We start from the raw sequence: 24618 nt of genomic DNA, 5'->3' as shown, positions 1-24618 counted from the left end.
GTGGTTAGCATACTGTTCTGGGGAGTTGGACAGATGTGTATTCAAGCCCCCCCAGGTGAGGGGGTGTCTAGAACATGGGTATCCCATTTCCCAGTGTCCTAACAACTAGGCTATTGGCCTAAATCATAAGAAGGTTCCCCACTCCTTCTGTCATGTTCAGCTACAATTTAGGATTTATACATAGGTACGTGCATATGAAGCCATGTACCTGCCCAGTTAGAGTGTAGTTTACAAGGCATACACAATAGTCATGCAGACACTTGTGCATCTACTCTGCATATGGAATAGACTCACAAACTGTGTGTAAGTGTAAAAAATGTCAATTACACATTTGGGAAAGTGCCATGTGGGCATATAAAATTAAATAGAATTCTTCCCTGCATGTGCTATATTGGAAAAATGAGAACAAAGTAAACATATTTTTGTAAAACTTATTTATAGAACTCCAGACAGTTGAAGCTTTCACTTTAGGAATGCCAAAAATTAAATCATAATCCCTGGTTTTCCCAACTTATACATTTTCAAAGAGTATTGAGTATTCCTTGAAAGTCAGTGGATTTCTACTGGGCTAAACAAAGGCAGAATATAGCCTATCAAGTATGGTGAAAAGCTTAATATGTATCAGAAAAATAGTTGTGAAAACCATTGCTGATTGCTACAAGAACATACAGTATCATTTTTTATAGCTATTCATTATGAATTTACTCATAAACAAGAATGCAATAGAGTAAACTGATGGTAATGAGTCAGAGAAACAAAATTACTGTGATGGAATCCTAACAATTCAGCTCTGACAAAATCTTTTTATGTACATAATTAAATCCAGAAATGTAATAAAATAATTCCTTTAAATATCTAGCATGGTTTAGGCTCATATTAGCAGGATGAATTTAATTAAGTGATTATTTTTCTGAATAAAAATGTGTGATACATTAATTGTGAAAATGAACACCAATCCTTTCTAAAACAAGAATTGCTTTTGTTTTTGTTGACTTGTGCAACAACAAGGAGCAGTAGAAAAAGTGAACATGTTTTAAAAATGTACTGGACAAAAATATCTTCCACTTTTGCTTCACCTGTAGTTTTTCATATAATTTGATGTGCATGCCTCCAAAAATAGAACATTAGAAATGTTTAATTCAATAGAAAATAGAGAGAGGGCATAATTACTTATTTTACATTTCTTGGGATTATGCTAGGATCTTACAGTTCACCTATAATGATATAAGGTACCTGTCCTTTCAATAAAATTCTATGTGAGACTCAACAAAGGGACAGCAAAATAGTAAAAAATGCATGACAAGAAAACAATGGTCACAGAAATAAAATTATGATCTTACTCAACAGTGATCAGGGCCAGGTTAACCCATTAGTGGCCCCTAGGCAAACAAACTCATGGGCCCTGGGGGGGTCAAGGCCCTCCACCCCCGTGGCACTGCCCCGTGCAGGGAACGGGATTCAGAGCTGCTGCTAGGAAACAGCTGCAGTGGCGGTGTGGCCAGCAGAGGGGAGGGAAGGGAAAGGAAGGGAGGCGGATGGGACCATTTGTGCTGCTGTCGTGGAAGGAAGGACAGAGCTATAGGAATGTTCCTAGTGTGCCTATGTGTTAATCCTACCCTGACAATGATGTGCATATCATGGCTTAATAATTTTTAAAATATTTTTTAATAAATAAGTAAAATTACTTCCATATTGCACTGGAGCTTTCTGCATTGAATAAACAAATGTCTTATAAGATAAACATGTACCTGCTGACTCATTTCTTCTAGGCATCTCAGCTAAAGTGAGTCTTAAAGCTGGAATTTAACAAAAGGAGGTGAAAGTAATGGCCTGAAGAACATGAGGCTTGGAACCATTTTGAGTGACCACATGGAAGAAGGTTAAAACAGAGACATGGAAGATGCTAACATTTGAGGCCCAAGGCTGACATTATTGGCAGAGAAGTAGAAGTACAAGCAAAGCATAATGCAAAAAAAGGTAAAGTCAAATAAGAAGGTGGACATAGAGTTACACAAAACCTTAAAAATTAAAAGAAGGGACTTGAACTTAATGCAGTGAAGCACAGAAATCCAATGTGGGTAGTGCAAGAGAGTATGACATGGCTGGACTGATGGGTGAGGAAGCTGATCATTACAGATACATTTTGTGGTGTTGATTATTATATTCTAACTTAAGAATCCTGTTAATACTGACTGGCACAGTGTGAAGATATTGTAATAGTTTTATAATACCCTTTCACAAAATAGGAAATTCTTTCTCTATCTAACTTTCTCTAAAATAGTATGTCTCTTCCCAGAGCTCACCACTGAGTACAGGTTCAGAGTTCTGACTCCCCATTAAATCAAAGGTTTATCTCTACAAAAGAAAAAGGCCATGAAGTATTTACCAAGGACTAATCCATCTCTAGGAAACTCCCATCTTGAGTCATATGGCAGTTGCATTGGGTCCACATAGATGTATTCATGGCCGTCAGGACTGATTGATTCAATGACTCTCCATCTTATCTCATATCGTGGCTTCTGCAATGCAGAAACAAATTATACATAAATAGGTCAGGTTCATGCCTGCTTTAAGACTGGATCAAATAACAATATGAAGTTAGCATAATTTTTTGTAAGTTACCTGTTTCCATATGATGACCAGGACAATCAGTGAGATAATCACAATTACTAACAACACTAGGACTGCAGCAGCCACAGTTAACTCTGATCGCAATGCTGTCATAAAAAAAAGGCCACAGTTTAGCTTTGTCTCCTAAACCTGGAGGGACCTGACAGAGGTACAAGTTTGTATGGGACAATAAGACAGCTATCTCCTTTGCTGTCAAAGTTCATATGCTCTACAGATGTTGTAAGTGTGGTCCCTAAAGGCAAGGGATATTAAATCATTCTCCATCAAGAATAACTGTCTTCCTATCTAAAAAACAACCATAGGATTTGCTTGGAAGAAGCTTCCAAGGTCAATGGTAACTCAGATGAAAAGATGAATCATGGAACCACATAATACATGAAAGATGGTTCCAGAATTAAGACTATGAATAGCTCATATTCAGATGTCTCTATTTTCATATTTACTTACTAGGCTGTTGTTTTTTTTATCTAGAAGACATGCATGCTGCATAATTACTTCCAGATTTGACTGGTTTTACTTAAGGGGGATTTCAGAATGATTGCCCTAAACTCACAGGAGGGACAAATTTAACTCACTAGGAGCCACAAGCTTCAGCTCCCGAGTAACAGCACCAAGGTCGTTCCTTGCAATGCACCGAACTGCCAGGGTTTCTTCTACCTTCTGGAAGGTCACCTGGCTTTCCACCATGTTCTTCTCATCCAAATGAGCCTCCATGCTAATATCTGAGATGTTGCTAGTCAGAAGTATCCATGAGGTATCATTGCTGCATCTACAGAAAGAAGAAACAGAAATATATACATTTAATTTAAATATGGATGGGTAAGTGTGAACAAAGTAAGAATCACCTCAAGCAGTTCCATATACCCTGTCTCTGACAAGTCATTTTAAAGGCCAAAAATATTTATGGAAGCAAGTATCCTTTTCCTAAGAATCTCCTGACCCCCCTCTTCTTGTTCCTCATGGATTTGTGGTCTCCACTAGCAAATACTGCTTTTGAGTCTCAAGCATTGGAGCCAAGCAGGTGTGGCAGGCTCTTTATTATGTTCCACTACAATTTAATCCACCCTTTGCATTCCTCTGGGGGTTTCTCTTTACACTCAAAATTCATGACTCTGAGGCCTCAGTGCTGCACAAATGTATTTGGGGAATTGGGGAATCCCATACAGTAGTGTGAAATGTAGGTATAAGGACAGCCAAAAGCAATTGTGATAGTTTTTGTGATTTCTGGCCTCTACTAGGGCTGTAGTTTCCCTGTGTTGCTGTCTTCAAAGGGGAGAGAGAGAACTGCATATCTGACTCATGAAGATCCAGCCACCTGTGGTTGTCCAGAGGGTGACTCTCTTTCTAGCTCAGTAAATATGAACAGAATAATTAAACAGTGTGCCTGAAACTCTTTGAAAATGAAAAGTGCTACCATAATATACAGTGGGATCAGCTTCAAAAAGTTGGAGAATATGAAAAGGAGATGGGGTAAGAGGGCTGGTCTAAGACAGTGGTGGCCAAACTGCATCTCGCAAGCCACATACAGCTCACTGGCAAGGTACTGGGGGAGAGCCCCACCCACTTCTCCCTGAGGGGGCTCCAGGGGACAGAGCAGCCTGGCACTGTGTTGACAGGGGCGGGGGCTGCAGCCATGCCACTTACCCCAGAGTGGGCTCCCTATGGGGAAAACCAGAGTGGCTTAGTGGTGCAGGGGGTGGGATAGTCACTTCCACTCAGGGTTGCTCAGCACACCCCCCACCCCCCACTCTCTGACTTCAGTTGTTACTGTGCAGTCATTTAGTACTTGCTTACCCAAGTACCAAATCACTGCTCTGTAATCGACGTTACTGTGCAGTAATGACTCCACAGTAACTGGTATTACCATGCAGTAGTGTCGACGCAAGGCTTCCTGGTGACACTGACTGTGCAGTAACTTGTTACTACTGCACAGTAGCTTGCCACTACTGTGCAGTAGTGTCACATCACGGTTCATGCCCCATGACACTACTGAGCAGTAGTAAAGAGCTACTGCATAGTAGTAATGAGCTACTGTGCAGTAAGCATCTTGTGTAGATGCAGCCACTGAGGAGATACGTTGTTTTAGAGAAAACCCTTAAATACATGCATTGTATCTCTTCTATGGGATTAAATCTGTAGACTTGATGTTAACCATTTCTACCCAAACTCTACCTAACCATAAGGAACAGGCCATAGAAAGACAAATGTATTTATTGTTCACAGACATCTGACAAGTCAAGAAAAAAACAGTCACATTTGAGATGAAGAAGAATCTATTTTTTCTTACTTTTTAATGTCCTTGCAAATTAGCCATTCAACATCAGGAAGAGGTGTCCCTTCTGCCAAGCACCTTACTGTCTGTCCTCCGGCTGAGCCATGATGATTATCCACCAGGTCTAGAATTAAGGCTGGAACTAGAAAAATATGAGAAAAAGAATAAGTCAGAAAAGCAGTAGGTTTTTCTAAGGTTCCAGGCAGCATTTCAGATGGAACGGAACAGAAGTCATTTGGCCAGCAGACTAGTAATAACCAGAACTAGTTTAAAGTCAGGATTTCCACTTAGTGGGAAATTTCAAAATTCTGCAAAAAATATGGTTTATTTGGAACAAACAGATTACACTTTGAAATATTCCATAAAAGGGAAAAGGCAAACAAAAATAATTTTGAAATAATCAAGAGATCACTTAGTAAGAAAACTTCCAGCCAGTACTCATAAAAGTCCAAAGTCCTGCCCCTAAGAGACTCTAAAACGGCATCCAGAGGTTTTTGGTTGCTCCCAAGAAACTGATTCTCTACTTCCCTGAAGGAAAAAAATAATTCAGATTGACTTCAATAGGAGGTATTCATATTTTGTAGGGTGGAATTGGGCCAAGACCTTCAGGTCCATTCAGTACCTATAGTCACAGCATGGAAGTGCTATGCTGGACTCAGGGATCAGAGAAAGAAAGAGAAAACAGAGAACTTATGAGAAAGAGTAGGTTGATAGCAATTTGGATGTCTATATCTGGATGCAACCAGTTGAGCTAAACTTTAATCTCAGCAATGCCATGTATCAAGTCTCATAATATCCTCTCAGGTTACTTTAATATTGGACCCTTTGCAAATTCTTCCTGATTGGGATAAAATGCCCTGCTAGATGTCTGTCATCCCCATTTATCTGATTCCTGAATAAAAGCTTCCTGTCAAGGCTGTTGCAGGAAGCAGCACATGATTTCCTCCTCTTAGGAGTGAAGAAGAATTTTCTTGGAACAGGAGCATCCATAAAAACACGCATTTTACAGGATGGGATGTTAGGGCAGGGGACTGGCATGCCGCCATTCTAATACACCTGTGTTTAAATGAACTACATTTTTGCTGTCCACTAGTATTTCTACAGCCCCAAAAAGGCTTACCTTGTATTAGTAATGAGAAAGTATATCTTTTAGTCTCATCTTCATTTTCAGCAACCAAGGTGTAATATCCACTGTCTTCTTCCTTAGCTCTAATCAGTTTTAATGTACTTTGAAACCTGTGGAAGCAAAAGACTTTGTTCACACTTTTTGCAAAACTGCAGACTTAATTAATCCAAATCAGTAGAAACAAACAATTGAATGGTACAGTTAATATCTGTCTATGGACGCTGTAATGTAGAGATGTTTTGCATTTCTATAGTGCCTTGCCTCTGTTTGAAAGTGCTGTTCAAACATTAACTAACTACCATAAAGTCACTAAAAAGTGAGCTAGCATTATTATTCCTTATTGGAAATTGGAAAGGTGCCTAATATGACTGAAATTGTAGGCAAGAGATTATTTTGGAGATAGAGTTTGGAAAGAGGCCAGGTTAGTATCAAGACAGGACTACAGAGGATTGGAGGAGGTTACAGTAATTAATGTAACTGATGAGTACAGTTTGAGCAAGTGAATTAGCCAGTAGGATAAAGAATGGATATTGTTTTTTCAGTATTATTAAGGAAGATGTGGCAGGCTGTGGGGGAAAGAAGAAATAGGAGTCAAATATGCTGTCAGGTTGTGAACCTGTACAATTAGAAAGATGATCATGTTGTCAACAGCAATGAATAAATGAATAAAGGAGGGAATGTGTGAAGGAAATATTATGAATTTGATTTTGGCTTTTATGGGCTTGAGCTGGCTGCAACTACCCAAAACCAGATGCCAGGGAAAAAAATTAGATTTGTGAGACTAAGTCCCAGGAGATGCATATTTATGTGGAGAAGTGTATTTAAGAATTTACACCAGAAAGGAATTAGTTAAAAATATAAGGAAAAAGAAACTCAACTTTAGAGTGCAAAGGAAAAGTCCAACTAGAGAAACTTGGCACATTCCTTTGGTGAGGTGGTATGGACATCCCCAAAGGAGACATTTAAAGAACAGTGGAAGAAGCAGGAATAAAAACAGGGAGAAGTCAAGGAGCAGAGGGAGTCAAGGAGGATAGAGTGATCAACAACTGGGAAAAGACAAGGAAGATGAATGTATATACATTTTTGCATAGCTTATATATATATATAGTTAATATATATATACTTGCATATTTAAACAATGTCCTTGTTCTTCATTAAATTCTAGTAATAGATGTCATTAAGTGTCAGTAAGTGAAATCAGAAGATGTCTGTAGAAGAAACTTTCAAATCAATATGGCAAAATGACTTCTAAGATGCTTATTGAAACCTTGACAAGAACTTTTTACCTTGTCTCATGGATCTTATTTGAACTAGTAACAATCTCGGTAAGATTCTCAATCAGGGTCACATTGTCCTTCAGCCAGAACATTTTTGGAGTTGGATATGCGTGCACATCAACTACAAAATTTTTGACCTCATGGAGATTGACAGCTTCCAAAGGACTAAACTGGGGCTCCAGATGAATGAATCCTTTGTCTATAAATGATGAAAGTTTGCATAAATAATTCTGCCCAGAGTAGATTGGCATCTGTCAGTATGCAAATGTTTGAACACTAGAATCAGACTGTACCGTGAACTGTAATGACTACTCTCCTATTTTCCTTAACCTCCTTGGTTGCATGTCTGGCAGTGCATTCATAATCCCCAGTGTCTTTCACTGATGCCTCCGGAATAGTCAAGGTGTAAACCAGCTTCTGGTGTGGAACTTTTATGTCATCAAGTTTTATCACACCTTTTTCTTTCTGTATTTTGGAGAGGGGAAAAATCTTTCTTAAGCAACCAAGGAAAGTGTTAAAGAGCTGTGATATCACTTCAGTAAGAACAATGAAAAAGTTGCTATTATACAGTCCAAATTTCACATGCTAAAGAAACTGCATCATACAAGACATGTTTTCAGCCATGAATGAAAGAAAGGTATCCATAAGAATACACAATTTTGGAGCTAACTACAGAAGAATGTGTAAGTTAAAAAGTTGTGTATTTTGTGCAGATGGAGTAAATTGCCATCTAAAAATTAGGTGAAGAGCCTGAAAGAGCATTTTAGCGCTAACATAAGCTAAGAGATTGTCTCCTCTGCTCATGGGGTGGGGAGAGAAGCGTAAAGCTATTGATTATCATTCTGGTAGTCTTTATTCAATTTCACAAAGTGAGACCAATTCTTAATGCCTGCTCCTAGGGACCATGTTCTATGTGCCCTGCTTTTGAGTATAGTACCTTAGCCAGGAGTTGTTACAAGAACAAGAGTGTTCCAAATGGAAGGCAGCACATTCATTATGACTGAGGAATTGGAATAAAATAATATTTTGGATATCATAGGAATTGACTCTTATTTTTCTGAGGGAGCCTAGATGATGGACATGTGGAAAGGTTTATGCTTTTCAGGTGACAGCTGTCTTCCTGAGGGGGGCCAGGGCCCTTGAGCCCCCATGTGACCACTGTTGGATACAGTATGAAATTAGAATCATTCATAGAAGAACAAGGTTGTGATATTCGAAACTGAAAGTAAAATAAACATTTCCTAAATGAAATATTTTATTCTTGGACCTTGGGTGAAATTATCAGATTTTTTACACAGTGCTACAATCACACTATACTTTGAGGTGCTGACTATCATGGGGTTCTACTAAACCTTTGCTTTAGAACAAATACTATGAAAATTTGGACTGGTTCACCTCTCACAATGGGGTTTGATTAGTGTAACTCCACTGATTTTAATAGTTCATACTGATTTATATCTGTTTAACTTAAAGAAAAATCAAAACCTCTGAGCCTGTGATTTTAAGAAAGTAATTTTTAGAGACTCACAAATGTATGTGAGCAGGAGGTTTAGGTTCAGGTACTACGCAAGTCATTTCCTGAATGTTCCATTTTGTTCCAAGAGACAGCCTTCCCTCATTACCAGACTCCATCTTCCTAAAACGTTTGCATACTCTTAGCTAGCCCTCATCTTCCTTGAATATTCTGAATTCTTACTAACAGTGACTTCTAGCTTCTGATTCTTACTTTCAGTTGTGATAACCAAATAATATTAAAAAATTCATTTTCATGTTCATCTGTCTCATTCAAACAGCGAAGAGTTGACCCTTTGAACCTCATATTTTCCTTCATTGATGATAACGCAATTATTCAGAAAGAAAAAAAGGAATATTTACCACTTTCCCTGGATAATTCCAATCTAAATTAACAACCTCATTGTGAGAGACCACACATGTTACAACAATGGTTTCGCCTTTTTTATATACAGTTTTAAGGGCTTCAATCTTAACTGGCAGCTGTGAAGTAGCTGAGGGGAAAAATAGAGAGAAAGTGCACCATGTTTAAAAACCATATGCAGTACATGAAAAAACTTTACAATGCAATATCATTTGTGCTATTGTAAAGCAGAGATAACTCCAGTGAATCAGTGGAAGCAAGTCTGATTAACATTGGTGTAACCACCAAGAGAATATAATCGTTCTTGGTTATTTTTAACAATTTCCAGAGTACTAAAGTACTAAAATGATATGAAATCTTATCACTTTCCAGCTGAATTGCAGCAAATACAATGGAAATGTCAAATATAGAACACATTCCTTGCAACAAATTCCCCCCAGAATTAAAAGTCTTTTACACTCATCAATTTCACCCAAGGAGAAACCTATAATAAAACTTTCAAAAGCACCTCACTAATTTAGGCCTAGTCTGCATGACAAGACTATGCTACCATTACTCAAGTTCTGCCAACCACACTTTGAAGGCATTCACCCTCATAAACCCCTCTGCAATGGCAGAATCCTCCTCTTTGCTAGTAGAGTTACTCCACATCTGCTGAGTAGAGTAAGGCTTTTACCACCACACAGCACCACACACATCCTATGTGTGTCATGTGTTGCTACATGACACATGTAGGAACTCCCATGCCCTCAGCCAGCACACAGGCATATTTACCAGCACAACTGCTGTGTAGAGCTGTGAGGAGCTATCAAAAACCCACAGCTGGGTTTGCACTCTGGCTGTTTGGTTGTGGTGGCTGGTGTTTCCTACCACAAGGCAGTCTTAATAATTTCATTTTCAAAAGTGACTTAGGGCATTGTCTACACTATAACTACTAGGGGTGCACCGATAGAGATGTTGGGGGCCAATACCAATACCTGATACCTAAGGAGGCATATCGGCTGATACTGATCTGATATCTGATACAGCTCCCTTCAGCTGGTAAGTCCGGTGTGGTGGAAGGTAGGGGGGAGGGAAGGGGCATGGGTGGGGCAGATCAACACCCCCCACGGTGAAGGAGGGGCCAGGGGCAGGCACTACCCAGCCGGGGTGGAGGGGGGCCATGGAACGGAGGTGCGGCTTGTGGTGTGGGGGCAGCTCCCAACACTGTTTGCATACTAGAGGGCAGGGGCAGGGGGGGCCTGTGCCCCTGGATCTGCGTGGCATGGGGTGGGTGGCATCTGTCTTGAGGAGCTGGTACTGCACTGAGCTTTTCTCGCTGGGGCTGGGCTCGGAGCGAGCTCCAGCCGTGCTGGGAGAAGGCTGCAGCCACTCTAAATTTCACCGCAGCTCTGCTCCCAGCCCTGCACCACTGCCTGGCACATGGGTGGAGGTGGGGCATTCAGCTGGGGCTGTGCCAGGCGGAAGGTGGTGACACAGGGCTGGGAGTGGAGCTGCAGTGAAATTGGAGTGGCTGCAGCCTCCTCGCAGTGCCCCCTGAGCCCAGTGTGAGTCCAGCCCCCAGTGAGAAAAGCCCTGCATAGTGCCATCCCCACCCCACAAGCCATGCCTCCATCCTGGGTCCCCGCTACCTTGGTTGGGCAGTGCCTGCCCCTGCCACTGTCCTCTCCCTCACCACAGGGGGTGTTGATCTGCCCCCCCACACCCCTTTCTTTTCCCCTCCCCTTCTGACTTACCAGCTGGAGGCAGCTCTCCATGCTGCCGGCTCTGCTCCCTGCTCCACTGCAGCTGCATGCAGCACAGGCATTTATTGGTCAAATTATCGGCCCCATAAGGCCGATATGGATAATTTTCTCCATATTGTCACTGATCCAATATCAGACCTATGTATCGGTGCACCTCTAGCAACTAACATTGTGACTGCTGATTAAGAAGACACATCCAAATCAGCTTTAAACTAGTTACCTCATCAAATACTAATAGCAGTGTAGCTGTAGTAGCCCAGAGCTCAATGCAGTTTAACTGCCTGAGTATTTACCCCACATTATATTGCAGCTGCACTGTGCTTCACACCACAAGCTACACTCCTATCAGTGCGTGAGCCACTTAGTTTAAAGCTCTCTCAAGTATAGCCACACGATCTGTAAACACTGAAGTAATGTCAGTGTAGTCATACTCTTTAGCCCTTAGGGCTAGATTTGAAAAATATATAGGCACCTAAACATACACATATGTGACTCATATGATTTAAAAAGCATGCAAACAGGAGCCCCTAACTAACCCAGGAATTTCTGTGTACCTTATCCAGTACCTATCTACATCTTTAGGAACCAAAATGTCTTTGCAGATCCCTTAGTAGCCTAAGTTCCAAAAATTTTCAATAACACTTAGTCTCCCGTGGGTGTATCTACACGTGTACTTTACTGCAGAGTAGACTAATTAGGTCCACAGTAAAGTGTCACCATCTACACATCCATCAATATTGGGGCACAGTAAATTCATTAAGCCCACCATAAGATAGTACTGTTAGGTACAGTACTATCTTACAGCAGAGTAATTGACTATGACAAAATGCAGGTGTTGATGGTGACTGCAGGCAAAAATGACACCTGGTCAGCCCAGACAGCAGGGGGCCAGACTCCTGCCTGCCACCTAGCCATGCAGCTCCACACTTTCAGTACTCTTGTGTCCCAGCCAGCCCCTCCACCACCCAATACTGCCATCCAAAGCCCAGGGCTGACTCCCTGAGCCTGCAGCCAGCCTGTGCCTGCTCTTCCCCAGCTCAAATTGCTGCTGTCCTGGGCACATGTGTAGATGCTGTGCCTGGGAACAATGTACTCCAGCTCAAACAGCTCCAGAGTTTATCCCTTTGCATTAATGGCACATGTAGAGGCACCCCAAGTGTCTAAATTACCTTTGAAAATGGATCTTAGGTACATAAGTCACATAGGCATTATTAGAAAATTTACCACTATTCACTAAAACATAGGAATTGTTATATCAGAACGAACTGATGCAACATCTAGTAAGTAGCATTTCTTAATCAACGGACAGAGCCAGATGTTTCAAATGCAATGTAATCTGTAGGGGAAGAAAAAAGCTCTTTCTAAACCCAGATAATGAACTGTTCATGTCCTGAATGAAAAAGAATTATGGATCTTATGACAGAAGTAAGAAAAGAATCAGGATCACCATTTTTTACTTCCCCTCCTATGAAAAATTAAAAGGGATTACCTCTCAAAATATATATAAAGAACTCATCGGACTTGAACTCCACTCCTTTAACAGTTGTTTTGCATGTGTATGTGCCTGCAGGAAAATTTCCTATGAAGCCCTGCTTGCTATCATAAAAGGCATATAAGGGCTTGGCTTCACTGTTAATTAAGGTTACTTGAGCATCAGGGTCAGTTGTACGACAAGGGATAACAGTGGAATCGCCTTCTTCTATTAGAATGAATTGATCCTCTTGTAGCGTAGGAACAAAAGGGATATCTGGATCTGTAAAAAAAAAAGCACAAGTGTTTTTACATTGTATTGTTTTAATACTTCCATAGTACAGGAGTAGAGAGATCCGCAGCTATTAAGCATCTTGAATGAAATTGTTTTTCCTTGCTTTTCCAGAGGTAACTGTTAACAGATATTAAAGTAGCATGCTGTGCCTGATACAAACTCACAATGATGACATTGCAAGCAGATGGGACATGTAACCAGAGATCCCATTTGCCCACAAAGCACAAAGAATTATTTATAACAGAAAGTGTAAGGCCACCAGGAGAAAAGTAAGGGTTGCTATTTCTTTCCCATTTACATCTGGTGGAGGTTCTCCAAAGTGCTATTCACTGGCAAAATTAGATTAAATGACAAAAAACAAGATAGTCACTAATATTGACATGTAAAAATGGTCACACTTTTCAGTGGAATGAATTAAAAATAAAAGGCTAAGTTTGGATACTTCTATATAGACTCACTGAAATCAAATTATAGCAAAGCCTATTGGGCAGATTTTGAATCCAAAAGTCCAATTTTCAAGCTGAAAGGCATTAACTTTTACTTTGAACATATAATATATGCCACAAACAATAGGGAGAATAAGCAGAAGAGAATGAATGTCTTGGCATTTACTTCCATTTATTCTAATTCCTTTATCGTTGTGATATCAGAGTCCATATAACTAAACAACCCTAGGAATTTTTGTTTTAAAATGGCATTACAAACCAAAGACATTGAATAGTTTGGGTTTGGCTAAATTAGTTAAAGCCAGATTTCATCTGAAAATAGTTATAGCTACATCACTTTGTTTATATATTGCTAAAATGCCCATTACTGGGCCATTAACTCAGATTATCACGTGTCATCTCCAAAATTATAAACCACAACCATTAGAAAACATAAAAAGAAAAAAACCCCAAATATATAAAAAATGAAAACTACAGCTCTCAAATCATGAAAATCTGTCATTTTCAAAATAAACAACTGCTGTACAACTACAAGCTTATGAGCCAAGTGTTATAGTAAATTTTAACAATGGGAGTATAAACCCTCCAACACTAGAACATTGAACACTGGCAATCTTTATAAAAATAATCCAAACTGGCACTCTATGGCTGTGTCCAGACACATGTGGACATTTGGTTCTCTGGGAACAACTAGCAGCAGCACACCTTGCACCACTGCTAGTTGTCCCTGGGGAATGCCTGTGCCCCACACACTCTGGAGCACAGCAAGTTACCCCAGTTGGGGTAGGAGAGGGTGGGTCCAGCACTGGACTGGTCCCAGCAGCCTTACCTGGGGCCTGGGGGGCCTCCCAGGTCTGTAGCTGTGTCACTCCTGCCACGCAGAGCCTGGCTGGCAGTGGAGTAAAGCTCCAGCCGGCCAGGCTCTGGCTTTGGGCAGTGTGTGCCACCGTGTGCACTGCTCCAATTTTATTTTTGGTAGGGATATCCAGGGGTCAAAAGAGCCATCTAGGCTGCTCCCTTGCAGCACACAGAACAACAGAACATGCGGTATGTGGCACCACAGGTGTGTCTGCCGCACCACATATGGCACAACCATGCTCATCTGGATGCAGCCTATAAGAATTTTCTGCCAATTCTATATATTTATTTTCCAAATACAATTTAATACAAAAAGGGGATTTACCTAGATTTTTTTCTGCCTGCATTAAAATTGCAACATAAGGAGCATGCACAGAAGTGCTCCATGCATGTTTTACAGCAATATAATTTAGAGCATTTTTAAGGCATTATGAAGTTACAGTGCTCTTAAACATGACAGAAGTGCAACATTTGGTTGGGGAGGCCCCTGAGCCTGATAAACACAAGGAGGCAGGGGGCGCTCTACAGCCTCCTGGGGCTTCTCCACTGGCCAGAAATATGGCCTGTTTCCAGAAGTTATTTAAAGCACTATTGGTTGCTAAAGTGCTGTAAAATACAGCATTTCAAATTTAATACCTCATTTAACAAGGGTTATTTAAAGTGCTGTACCCATTTTTAAAGTACCGCAGAGCTATGCAATCTGGTAAGTCACAGCAAGAAAGTTTTTTAAATGGAGAAAAAAGAAGCTTCTGCCATAAAACTGTATATACCCTATGTGAAGCTTTGAAGTGGCTTTTTCTTGATAAAGAAAGTCTTATAATTTATTACAGGAAAAAGAATGGTTTTGTATCCAAAATCAAGAAGGTTTGCTGTGGAAAGGGAAATTTTACAATTCTAAAATTTGTAGAAAAAAGACTGTACTGAAATTTCAATAACTGTTTTAAGAAGTACTAATGTTTCAAGTTTGTTATGGTAAATATAGAGAAAAATAATGGAAAAATCATGAATGTCTTTACACACGCTCTGGGGTGGGGGAGTTGCTTTAATTAAGGTGGCTTTAGGGAGCTGCTCTAATTAAAGCACTAGCAGTGTCTTGTGTATTCAGCATCCCACGCTTCAAAATGGCAGCCCTTTTGAAGCACAGGGACACTGAATATATGAAATGCTAAGGCTGCGGGAGCGTGCTATTTTGTTTACATTAATTGAGTCTGACACATGCTAGTTAGAAACAGACATCAGGCACATGTAGGTACCCTGTGTTACCAATGTCACAAGCCATAATCTATGGATACTCAGCTACCTTTGCAAAATGAATCTTCAAGTTTTGGCTGTTCAGAAAACCTCTAGTACTTGCTGCATATTCCTCCTTATATAATCTTCTTTTTAGCCCCAGACATTTTTCCTTCTTTTACAATCATGTTCAAGTGTTGTGGGGTGAATTTCAACCTCTTCCCATTTTTCTGTACTGCCCTGATAGCCTACTTACCCAAGAACAAACACAGTAATTCTACCAGTGTGGACTTTTGTCCCTTTAATGCTGTCACAAAACCCCTGCATCCTAATAGATCCCTGGGATCCTCTATAATACTCTACAAAGATTCCCAATGAAGTATGAAAAAGATGTATCCTTACATTTACTTATAGCCCCATGTTTCTTCCCACTGATTCCCTACCCAACCCCCATATAAAAATTCAAAGGTATCAAAAGTTATGGATATAAAGAACTTAGACTTCATGGGCTCTTGTATTAATCAATTATAGCTCAGTTTGTGAGCTATTATAACCATGAAAAATACAACAACAACAAAAAAGAGAGAGTAAGATTTTGACCCTAGCCTTAGAAGACTAGTGAATAGAAGACCTTCCTGGGACAACCCATCTTACCAGAGTATGTGGGTGGGGATAATGGTGGGCACTTTTAAAAGGGCAGGGGAAGTTAATAGGTGAAGTGATATTCCCTGAGATTTATAAGGGGGGTAGGAAGTGAGGGGCAGTGGATCCAGTAGATTTTCCACTGTGCAGGAAAGGAAGTTTAGAGACAGGGAAAGCAGTATACTGTAAAAACGCTATAAAAATTGCAAAGCACTGTAGGAAATTATAAATGGAAACATAACATTGTTTGTCTCTCACAAGACTGTCCAGAGGTGCCATTTCTCTTTTTAAACTTTTCTCAAGCATGTGTTTCAATACAGCAAAATGTTCTTACTAATCAGGATACCTGGCCAGATGAACCTTTAGTCTAACATAATAAGTCTTGTGTTCTAATATACCTAGTCCAAGCAAAGAGGTTGCTTATAATTTAAATGTTAAAAATGGCCCCTGATAGTATTTCATGTCACCTTGCTGCCAAAGTACAACAATCAAAGTATCTATCAATATCTTTCTCAATATACAAGTTACAGCAATCCAGGTGAATTTTTCAGTGGAAACATGGCATAATCCACTCACCAGGTACATAGATGTAAATATCCGTCCCCTCTACTTCACCATCCTCCACTTGGGTATGATTGTAATAGCAAGTGTATAATCCAGTAAGAGCAGCTGAGGCATCTCCTACTTCAAGCACAGTCACAAAGAGGCCACTGTTGTTCTCTTCAAGTCTAATGTCTATTTTCTGGTTTTCTTCAGCCATAGGGTATTGCCAGCTCACTTCGCTGTCCCCAGAGCATTTCAGGGTGAAAGAGGAATTCAACTGCACAACCATTTCATTTTTATTTGGAAATATAGTTGGCAATGGAAGCTGGCAAAATGTTAGCCATGGTCCTGGGAAAGTAAAAAGCAACATGTTACTAGGCAGGACATTCTCACCACAGAGCTGTGGAAAAGAATGAACAATCTGTCTGTATTGTAATAATTTTCATGAATGATTCAGTTATGTGGCTTCCCCTGGAAATGAGCCCTTTTTGAAAAATCACAGCATTTCTCTACAGAAGGCAAAAAACCATCTCTTTGAAACTCTGAGGAGATTAAATACAATTTATTTTAGTTCAGTCCTACTTGTGTCAAGACGTTAAAGACAGAATTGAAATTAGAGACGGTGCTTCCAAAATCCCAGATCCAAACAGACCCAAATTTGGGGAGCATTTTATTTTAGATCCATAAACAAAACTTTACTATTAGTTTTTGTTTCTGCTAGGCAGAGACCCAAAACCAAGTGTTGTGGCTCAGACCCACTTCTAGTTAAAATGTGAGGAAGGTTTGTAGTCAAATATTGTAACTCGTTAAATAGGATATTGTAACTGAAGTGCTTTTTAATATGTAATCTGCATTTACAGCACCAGATTTTCTGATTCACAGACATTGTGCTTGGCCTGGCCAAAAGCCAATCTAATTCCCAGTATAAGTATGAGCAGTTACACCTACAATTCTAGAACACCTGGAGAAATCATCAAGGAGTGAGATACACTGTTTATGACTGCCAAGAGACAAGCACAAAGCAGACTTCATGCAACTGAAAACTGAGCCCAGAGTAAAATGGTAGGCTCTGTAAAATAAACCAGCTATGCATACTTGTTTGGTAACAAAACAAGCATGGACGCTTTTATATGTATTATTTGGATCTACTGGCTATTTTGTTCTCAGAACCTGGCACCAAATATTGTCTCCCCCCACATTCCTTTTGCAGATATGGAAGACCTGATAGGCAGTGCAGCTGGTCTGGTTATGTGCTGCCGAGTGAAAAGAATCAAGAAGCCCACTCTGGGAGTCTGCACCATGCTGCTTGAGGAAATCTGTTGTGAAAAACATGGGATGGCTGGTGCATTGGCAATCACACAATCCACCTACTTGAGGGAGCTAGAGAGCACCACAGCCCTAAGGCTACAGCTGTAAGTGCATGGTAGATTTCATTTCTCTGACAACCCTAGAGCTTCTGGGAATCCCATCCATTTACTTGGCCTTGACACAAGACACCAGGCTATGGTTCTATGAATACTGTCCTGTCAACAGATTTTATTCCATTCTTGGGATTTGTTCTTGTCTAGTTTTACCATATTGAAAGTGAGAAAAAAATGGAACTTATAGCAGATTAACTGATCATTTGATGTTCATTGCCATGGATGACATTGAAAAGAATAGTTTGAGGAATCCACTATTGAATACTGATTTAAGCACAGATTTATAAAGAAATAATAATTAAGAAACCTCAGGGATTTGGGAATATTACCTGTTAGGATACATCCCAGGCCCAGGAGTGTCCTTGGGAAAGTACCCATGATTGCAGAAAACTGAAAAAGAATAAAGGAAAAAGTAAAGTTAGTAAACAGATTGAAATAAATTTAAAAATATTTACTTACAGAGATTCTGATTCCATTAAAACAAGAGTCCCTCCAGAGCCCTCCCATAAAAATGATCCAGACATTTTGGGCCAAATTCTACAGCCATGGTCCAATCCTGCAGGTCACTGAACTCTTCTTGCTAAGTTCCAAGTGCCTGAAACTTCAACAACAGTTTTCGGATTTGACATCATAAGAACATCACTGCACATATAGGAAAATGCCACAGAAGTCGACGGGGTAGCAGTGTATTTACACTAGTGTAACTGACAGCAAGATTTGGTCCTTTGATTGGATTTTTGAGAGGAAAAGTATACTGAATGTAATTTTAACAGTTAAAAGTACCATCATCCAGTTATCTTAATATTCCATATTTTTAATTCTGTTAATTAATGTGTTTGTTTCATCCAGTCAGAATTACCTTGATCAAAAGACATTCTGTTTAAAACATATGTTGAGATTCTTCAGTAAAACACAAGAGGGAGCTCAAGACTAGCATTCATAAAGTACTTCTTTTCCCAAGCTGTATGAAGGACAATGATTTATATCTTTGCTTCTTTCAGATATACAAAGCAAATTACCATAAAACTGAAACAAATAGCCATCTAGCTACATGCCATATTATAACATTTCAGTTTACAGTAATTGAACCATCAACAGATTTCCAAAGGTAAATCCTGCAGTTACTACAAACAGAAATTTTATTATTAGCTTCAACAGGAATCCATTCTGGCCCAAAATGGGTATAAGTTGAATAAAAGCTGTACCAATGGACTTCTACTGGAGAGCACAGGCCACTTAGACGTGAATAAAAGAATGATAATGCACTGTGCTTGGGATCAGTTCTTAAAGATTTGGGGCATCTTCAATTCATGCAATTAATACAGAACAGTTGGTTTTGGGAAAGGAAAGCATGTAAACACGTCCAGATATTAAGAATATGTCACCTACACCTTTTAATAAAATTATTACAGAATGCCAAGAAATATTTCTTTATGAAAGATGAGTTTGACCTTCCTTTCTCTTGCAACATGTGGAATAAAACATATAAGGCAGAGCAAAATGTGTTTGGTATCAAGTGAAGGATTTGAATGGTGTCATGGCAACACTAAGATTTACACACTACCAGCTACAAAAACATGTGCAGCAGCTTCAGAAATTCAGCAGACAGAATTCCAACAGAGACAAGCCATTTAGGCTGATTTTGCAATTAGTAATAATGGTCATGTGTTTATGTATCTGCCTCTCACTGATAACAGACTCTGGGACATCAAAGAAGTCCTCCGGTTTCAGCCTTCTTACTCATTTTTATCACATGTACGTCCTGTATTTCTTTAGATAGTGACCTACTGTACATCCTTAAAAAATCCCATAGTTTGCCCTACTTATTTGATTCCTAAATGTTCAGGATTCTTGAGACAGTGATACTCACATTGCCTACCAGGTTTCCTTCTGCCTTTCAGATAGAAGGATCTCTTGCCTTCACTTTTATAGACTATCCAGTGCAACCAGTAATAATATGGAAGTGATTCTCATCTCACATAAATGAGGTGTAATTTCAACTAAAATCAATGGAGTTTACAGATGTGAAACTGGTATAAGTTAATAGTGAATAAGGCCCTATAAATACCCATGTACATTTAGGTGACAACACAATATACTTCCAAAGTACTGCGTGAGCTTTAGCCAAAGAGCTCAACTACCACAAAAACCAATTGGAGCAGAGTGGCTTAATCTACTGTGATGAATTTAAAATGTACAGATTTCCTAAATGTCCTTTGACAGACTGGTTGCTCTTTAAGACCTCATGACTCTGATCATTTCCATCAATGATATTAATTGGAGGACAAGGCCCAGAGCAACTGTCAGAGAGAGACTAGGGACAAACGGGTGATGCTACATCACATAAGTCTGATTCCATGTAGAATTTGACTTAATGTTCTGCATCTTGTGAAGGCGCACAGAGGACCAGAAAGCTGCACCCACATGTTCTGGCTTATGCTCATTTTGCCTGTTTACTTAATTCAGTGCCCATACTTTAGGCAGCATGTTGGTCAGAATCTAATTATTTAGTTTTTGCTAGATACGCAACATTTTAAGCCTCATCCCAGGGCAACAGAAAAAATGAACCCATCACTGTCCTCCATGCTCTTCAACTATTTTTGTCTAGCAATCTTCAGTAAACATAGCAAGTCCAGTTCCTCCTAATACACCCCAGGGACCAGATCACCAGCTACTGTAAATTGGAGTAACACATACCACTAAAGTCTCTAGAGCCAAAGAAGCTGAGGTTCTGACCCAACATCACTAACACATATGCATATCTGGTCTGATCCTTCATGCCTTAAGCATCTAACAGGAGTTTGGGAGCATGCAAGAAATACAAGACCTGGCCCAAATGTCAAAATAATAGTTTGCCAGCGTCTAGGTAAAAGCAAGAGGTGTTGAGTAAAGCAGAAATTTAACTTGTTCAGAAATTTTGATTTTGAAGTGGTCTGAATTAAATATTAGTGCTTATTTTTAATTAAAATAAATTATTACATGAACATAAGCAAAACATTTTGTTTGAAAGTACCTGACCTTCCAAAAACTTACTGCTAAGCACAGGCGGACCACCATTGACAGTGGTTTGTAAGGAAAAGCAAAATGTGCCAAAAAACTGTATAGAAAAAAATTGACAATCTTAGTCCACCCTTCTGCATATAATGAGGAAAATGTTACTATGATGGAAAGAAAAAGAGCTTTTTTTCTGCTGTCCTAAATCAAACACAGAAATTACCACGATTGTAGAATTTCACATCCACCATTAAACCAGAAGTAACAGCTCTTGCCCATTGACACTATTCACCTGCATTTAATTCAACTGGCCACATGATGGCAATGTTGATCCATCCTAATGTAATCACATTTCTTTTCCTTGGCAGAAGGAAAAGGTTAGTCTCAAAGGCAGCAGATGGAATTTGAACTGGGTCTCCAGGGATCAAGCTAAAACCGTCATTTTTTTTATATTTTAATTTCATATGAGCTCTATTTTTTTGAGAAAAAAAACCCCAACAAAATGGTCTTGCAACCATTTGTTTGCTCATTTGGGTGAGCAGTACCTCTGAAGACTAGTGATATGAATAAAGGGTCAGAGGTTGGTACCCCAAATTCTGTTATCTCTTCAGGTCTTGGAAATATAATCCTAACTATGAAAAGGGTGGATACTTTAATACAGGTCTCCCCAGACTGTAAGTCTGGCCTCCCTCAGGAAGCTCTGATCTTTTCCAGGAAAAGTTCAGGCAAGCCCAACAAAAGGAAATCATTTAATGAAAATGGTATATTTTGTTAGGTTGATTTAAACATGAGGACAGGGCCACCTGAAACTTTTCTTGGTGGTTGGCTCCTTTCCTTATGAGAACATAAGGGAAAGCAGAGCCTTCCATACAATGAACAAAAGCAGGCTCTGGAGTTTTTGTTGAGAGCAGAGAGGAAAGGAATGAGCAAGGAAAAGTTATCCATCTATCCTCTTAAAATGCAGCCTTACAGAGTAAAGCATACATTCAGTTTCAATTTTTTCCCCTAAAGGGAGGTTTGCTCCAATAAATCTTTACAAAGAATTACCTCTAGGATGATTTAAATATTTCTTCTATACCAGAGAAGCATAATTAGCTACCAGATCTAACTGTACGACATCCTGACATTGTGCACAGCCCTGTACAAGCTACACAGTGGAGAGTCCCAAAGTGTTTACAAGTCAAATGCCTTGATTCTGTGATCTCACGCATGGAACAAGTCCCATGTGCCCAAGCAGGGCTCCAATGACTTCAAAGAGCTTGTTCAAGAATAAGGGTTTCCCCTCGTGGAATTGCTGCAGGATCGGGGTCCAAATGTTTAAAAAGATGGAGAAAACTCAACAAAATGGCTAAGCATGGAAATTTGGGGGAGAGGGAATGCTTTTGCTGGCTCTTTTAATTCTTGTGGGCACCAGTGAGGCAACTGTTGAAAAATCCTGCTTTGATCTTTGAAAGAGCTGAAACAAATTTCTTCCCCTCAAAGTACTCAAAAGCATAAGACACATTCAAACCCTAGTCTTGGACTGCAGACCAAGAGAGACATAAAAAATACGATTTAAAATGTACTTAATTAATTCCTGCTTTCCTTGGTACCAAAACCTGTGCAAAGATCTCGTTAGAGCCTAGACAGGAGACCACAAATGACAGCAAATTTGCTCACAACCCCACAATCAAATAAGTGCCCACAGATTTTTGCACCCTCCTGTGCTGTTGTAATTTCAGCATCAGGAGCATGATTTTAAAGTAAACTGACTAGGGAGGGGGAGCCCAGTGTTGTTTGGGTTGCTAAATCCTAAATTTTTGTGTAGTTGTAATTTTTCTTAAAACTGTTTCCAAGTTTTGGAGAAAAATTCTCTTTGTTGAAGCCATTGTTTGTCTGGGGGCATGTCCAACATGCAGAGCAAGGAAACTCGTTGGAAAAGAATTTTCTGCTTCTAGATCAGATTTTGTTAGGTCTGTGTTGTGTCAGGGCTGATGGTCTTCTTAAGCAGTTTAGATTATGGAGGGTATAGGGTGGTTGGGATAGCGATGATCCGACCTGAGGCAGGGGGTTGCACTAGGTGACCTCTGGAGGGCCCTTCCAGCCCTAATGCTCTATGATTTTATGATCATTTTGAAAAACCCTATCATTGGGATTCAGACAGAATATGAACCTTGCAGGCTTTGATTTCTGACCTCCTGTCTGGTCAGGCTCTGTGCTTCTTCCCACTGGCTTGGTAGGAAACTCTGAGGGAATCTTCTTCTCCGGGATTCAGCACTGGTGCCCCGGGCGAGCTGTGCTGGCAGATGCTGTGGCAGGCTCGAAGCCCTAAGACTGGCTGCATATGCATGCGTTGGGACAAGAGCCACAGGCTTGATTCCTCGTCATCACTACGGCGCGGTGCTCCCGTCAACTCCACTGAAATGAAGCCAGGGCCAGGTTCGGCCTCACCGCAGCAAGGGCACAGGATCCGGCCCGCGAGGAGCGAGCCGCGTAGGGCGAGCCCGGGCGCGACCCGCCGAGTGAAACCAGCTGCGGGCTCGGGGGAGCGGCTGGCGGCTCCGTCCTGCGGCGGCCAGGGGGCAGCACAGCCCGCGCTCCGGCCGGCCCGAGGGCGACTCCGCCGCTGCCTTGCCCTTGGGAAACCGCTGTCTGGCACCCGGCAGCCTCTCCTCTCCTCTCCGCCCCGCCACATCACACGGGCAGCAGCCGCCTCAGCAGCTCTGCCCCCCGCCTGCCCTCGGGAGCCCCCCCAGCCGAGAGCCTGCTCCAGCCACCTCCAGCCCCTCGGCCTGCACCAGGGAGCCTGACTTTGCTCTTTGGACCCCCTGGGAAACGCACGGCCCGTGGGGGGGGGCTCAGCCTCCCACCGCGGAGACAACCAGATGCGGGATCCCTTCACTCACGGATCCTTCCGGGGGGTCCTTCTTTGAGATGAGATGACCCCCTGGGCGGGATCCGGGCGCTGGGCAGCGAGGTCACAAGTCAGGGGCCAAATAGTTTCTTCCCCGCCCAGAGCCACTCGCACATGCGGACCGGACCGGACCGGATCTGGGGGAGGGAATGGGACGAAACCAGCGGGGTCTCTCGATGTTGAATGGGGTGCGGCCGAAATCACGCCGAAAGCTTAGGCAGCTTAAAGAAAGAGCAGCGCTGGCCGTGAATGGGAAGCACCCGAGGGGCTGCTCTCCACCCTGGTCTGCCTGCAACAAGGACCCGAAGTGAGCAGCTGGGAGGTGGGGGTCTGCCCCGGGACGGCTCAGCTCGGGAGGGCACGGGCATGGGGGCTCCTCCACCTCTGGATGTTACGAAGCCGGGCAGATGGGGGCGGGGGGAGGGGGGTGTTGACATTCACCCCTTCAAAGCCCCTGTCCTGGGTTTTTGAATGTCTCTAGAGCACGGACTGGCCCTTGGGAAGTGAAGCCCTGGCAGGCGCTGGTGTCCCGAAGCGGGGAAAGCGTGGGGGGATGATCCGAGAGGTGTGGGGCGGGAGGGTCCAGCAGCAATAGCAACATCCAGCCTCGGAGTTGTTTTCCTAGGAAACAATAGGGGAGCCCTTGCCAAATTGAAGCAACATTTTTTTATGCGGGTTAGCCAGAAAAAAAGAGAAAAGAAAGAAGGACAGGAGAGGAGAGGAGGACCCGCTATTATTTCCTCCCTGGGGACTGAAATGCTGTCCAGGCTCGGATTGCCCTCTTCCCCGGGCAGGGCTCGGCTGCCCCACGGAGCAGAGGGCAGGGGTCCGCCTCGTCCGTGCCCTGGGGGGAGCCCGGGCGGGGCCGAGGGGAGCGGGAAGGAGCCCTCGGGGCGACG

The 24618-nt window shown here is 41.5% G+C and overlaps 1 protein-coding gene across 3 annotated transcripts in view; it reads right to left on the bottom strand.

Moving 5' to 3' along the window:
• The window catches only part of PDGFRA (platelet derived growth factor receptor alpha), a 46782-nt gene that overhangs the window by 21263 nt on the left and 901 nt on the right, over nucleotides 1–24618 (bottom strand). Inside the window, exons 1-12 of one of the 3 annotated variants that reach the window (XM_025198366.1) lie at nucleotides 22979–23294; nucleotides 18162–18222; nucleotides 16445–16759; nucleotides 12417–12680; nucleotides 9182–9312; nucleotides 7600–7771; nucleotides 7316–7505; nucleotides 6024–6139; nucleotides 4919–5045; nucleotides 3207–3400; nucleotides 2623–2717; nucleotides 2387–2519 (exon numbers count right to left, since the gene is read on the bottom strand). In XM_025198366.1, the coding sequence (XP_025054151.1) occupies nucleotides 2387–2519; nucleotides 2623–2717; nucleotides 3207–3400; nucleotides 4919–5045; nucleotides 6024–6139; nucleotides 7316–7505; nucleotides 7600–7771; nucleotides 9182–9312; nucleotides 12417–12680; nucleotides 16445–16759; nucleotides 18162–18210 (1786 nt within the window). In that variant the 5' untranslated portion in view covers nucleotides 18211–18222; nucleotides 22979–23294. Of the gene's footprint in view, nucleotides 1–2386; nucleotides 2520–2622; nucleotides 2718–3206; nucleotides 3401–4918; nucleotides 5046–6023; nucleotides 6140–7315; nucleotides 7506–7599; nucleotides 7772–9181; nucleotides 9313–12416; nucleotides 12681–16444; nucleotides 16760–18161; nucleotides 18223–22978; nucleotides 23295–24618 lie in introns of those variants that run through there. The other 2 variants (XM_025198367.1, XM_006019019.3) reach the window with 2 other exon arrangements.

The sequence above is a fragment of the Alligator sinensis genome, unplaced genomic scaffold (assembly GCF_000455745.1).
Source record: "Alligator sinensis unplaced genomic scaffold, ASM45574v1 scaffold134_1, whole genome shotgun sequence".
NCBI lineage: Eukaryota > Metazoa > Chordata > Crocodylia > Alligatoridae > Alligator > Alligator sinensis.
The sequence above is the reverse complement of the archived record's forward strand: the minus strand, read 5'-3'. Positions and strand labels throughout refer to the sequence as shown.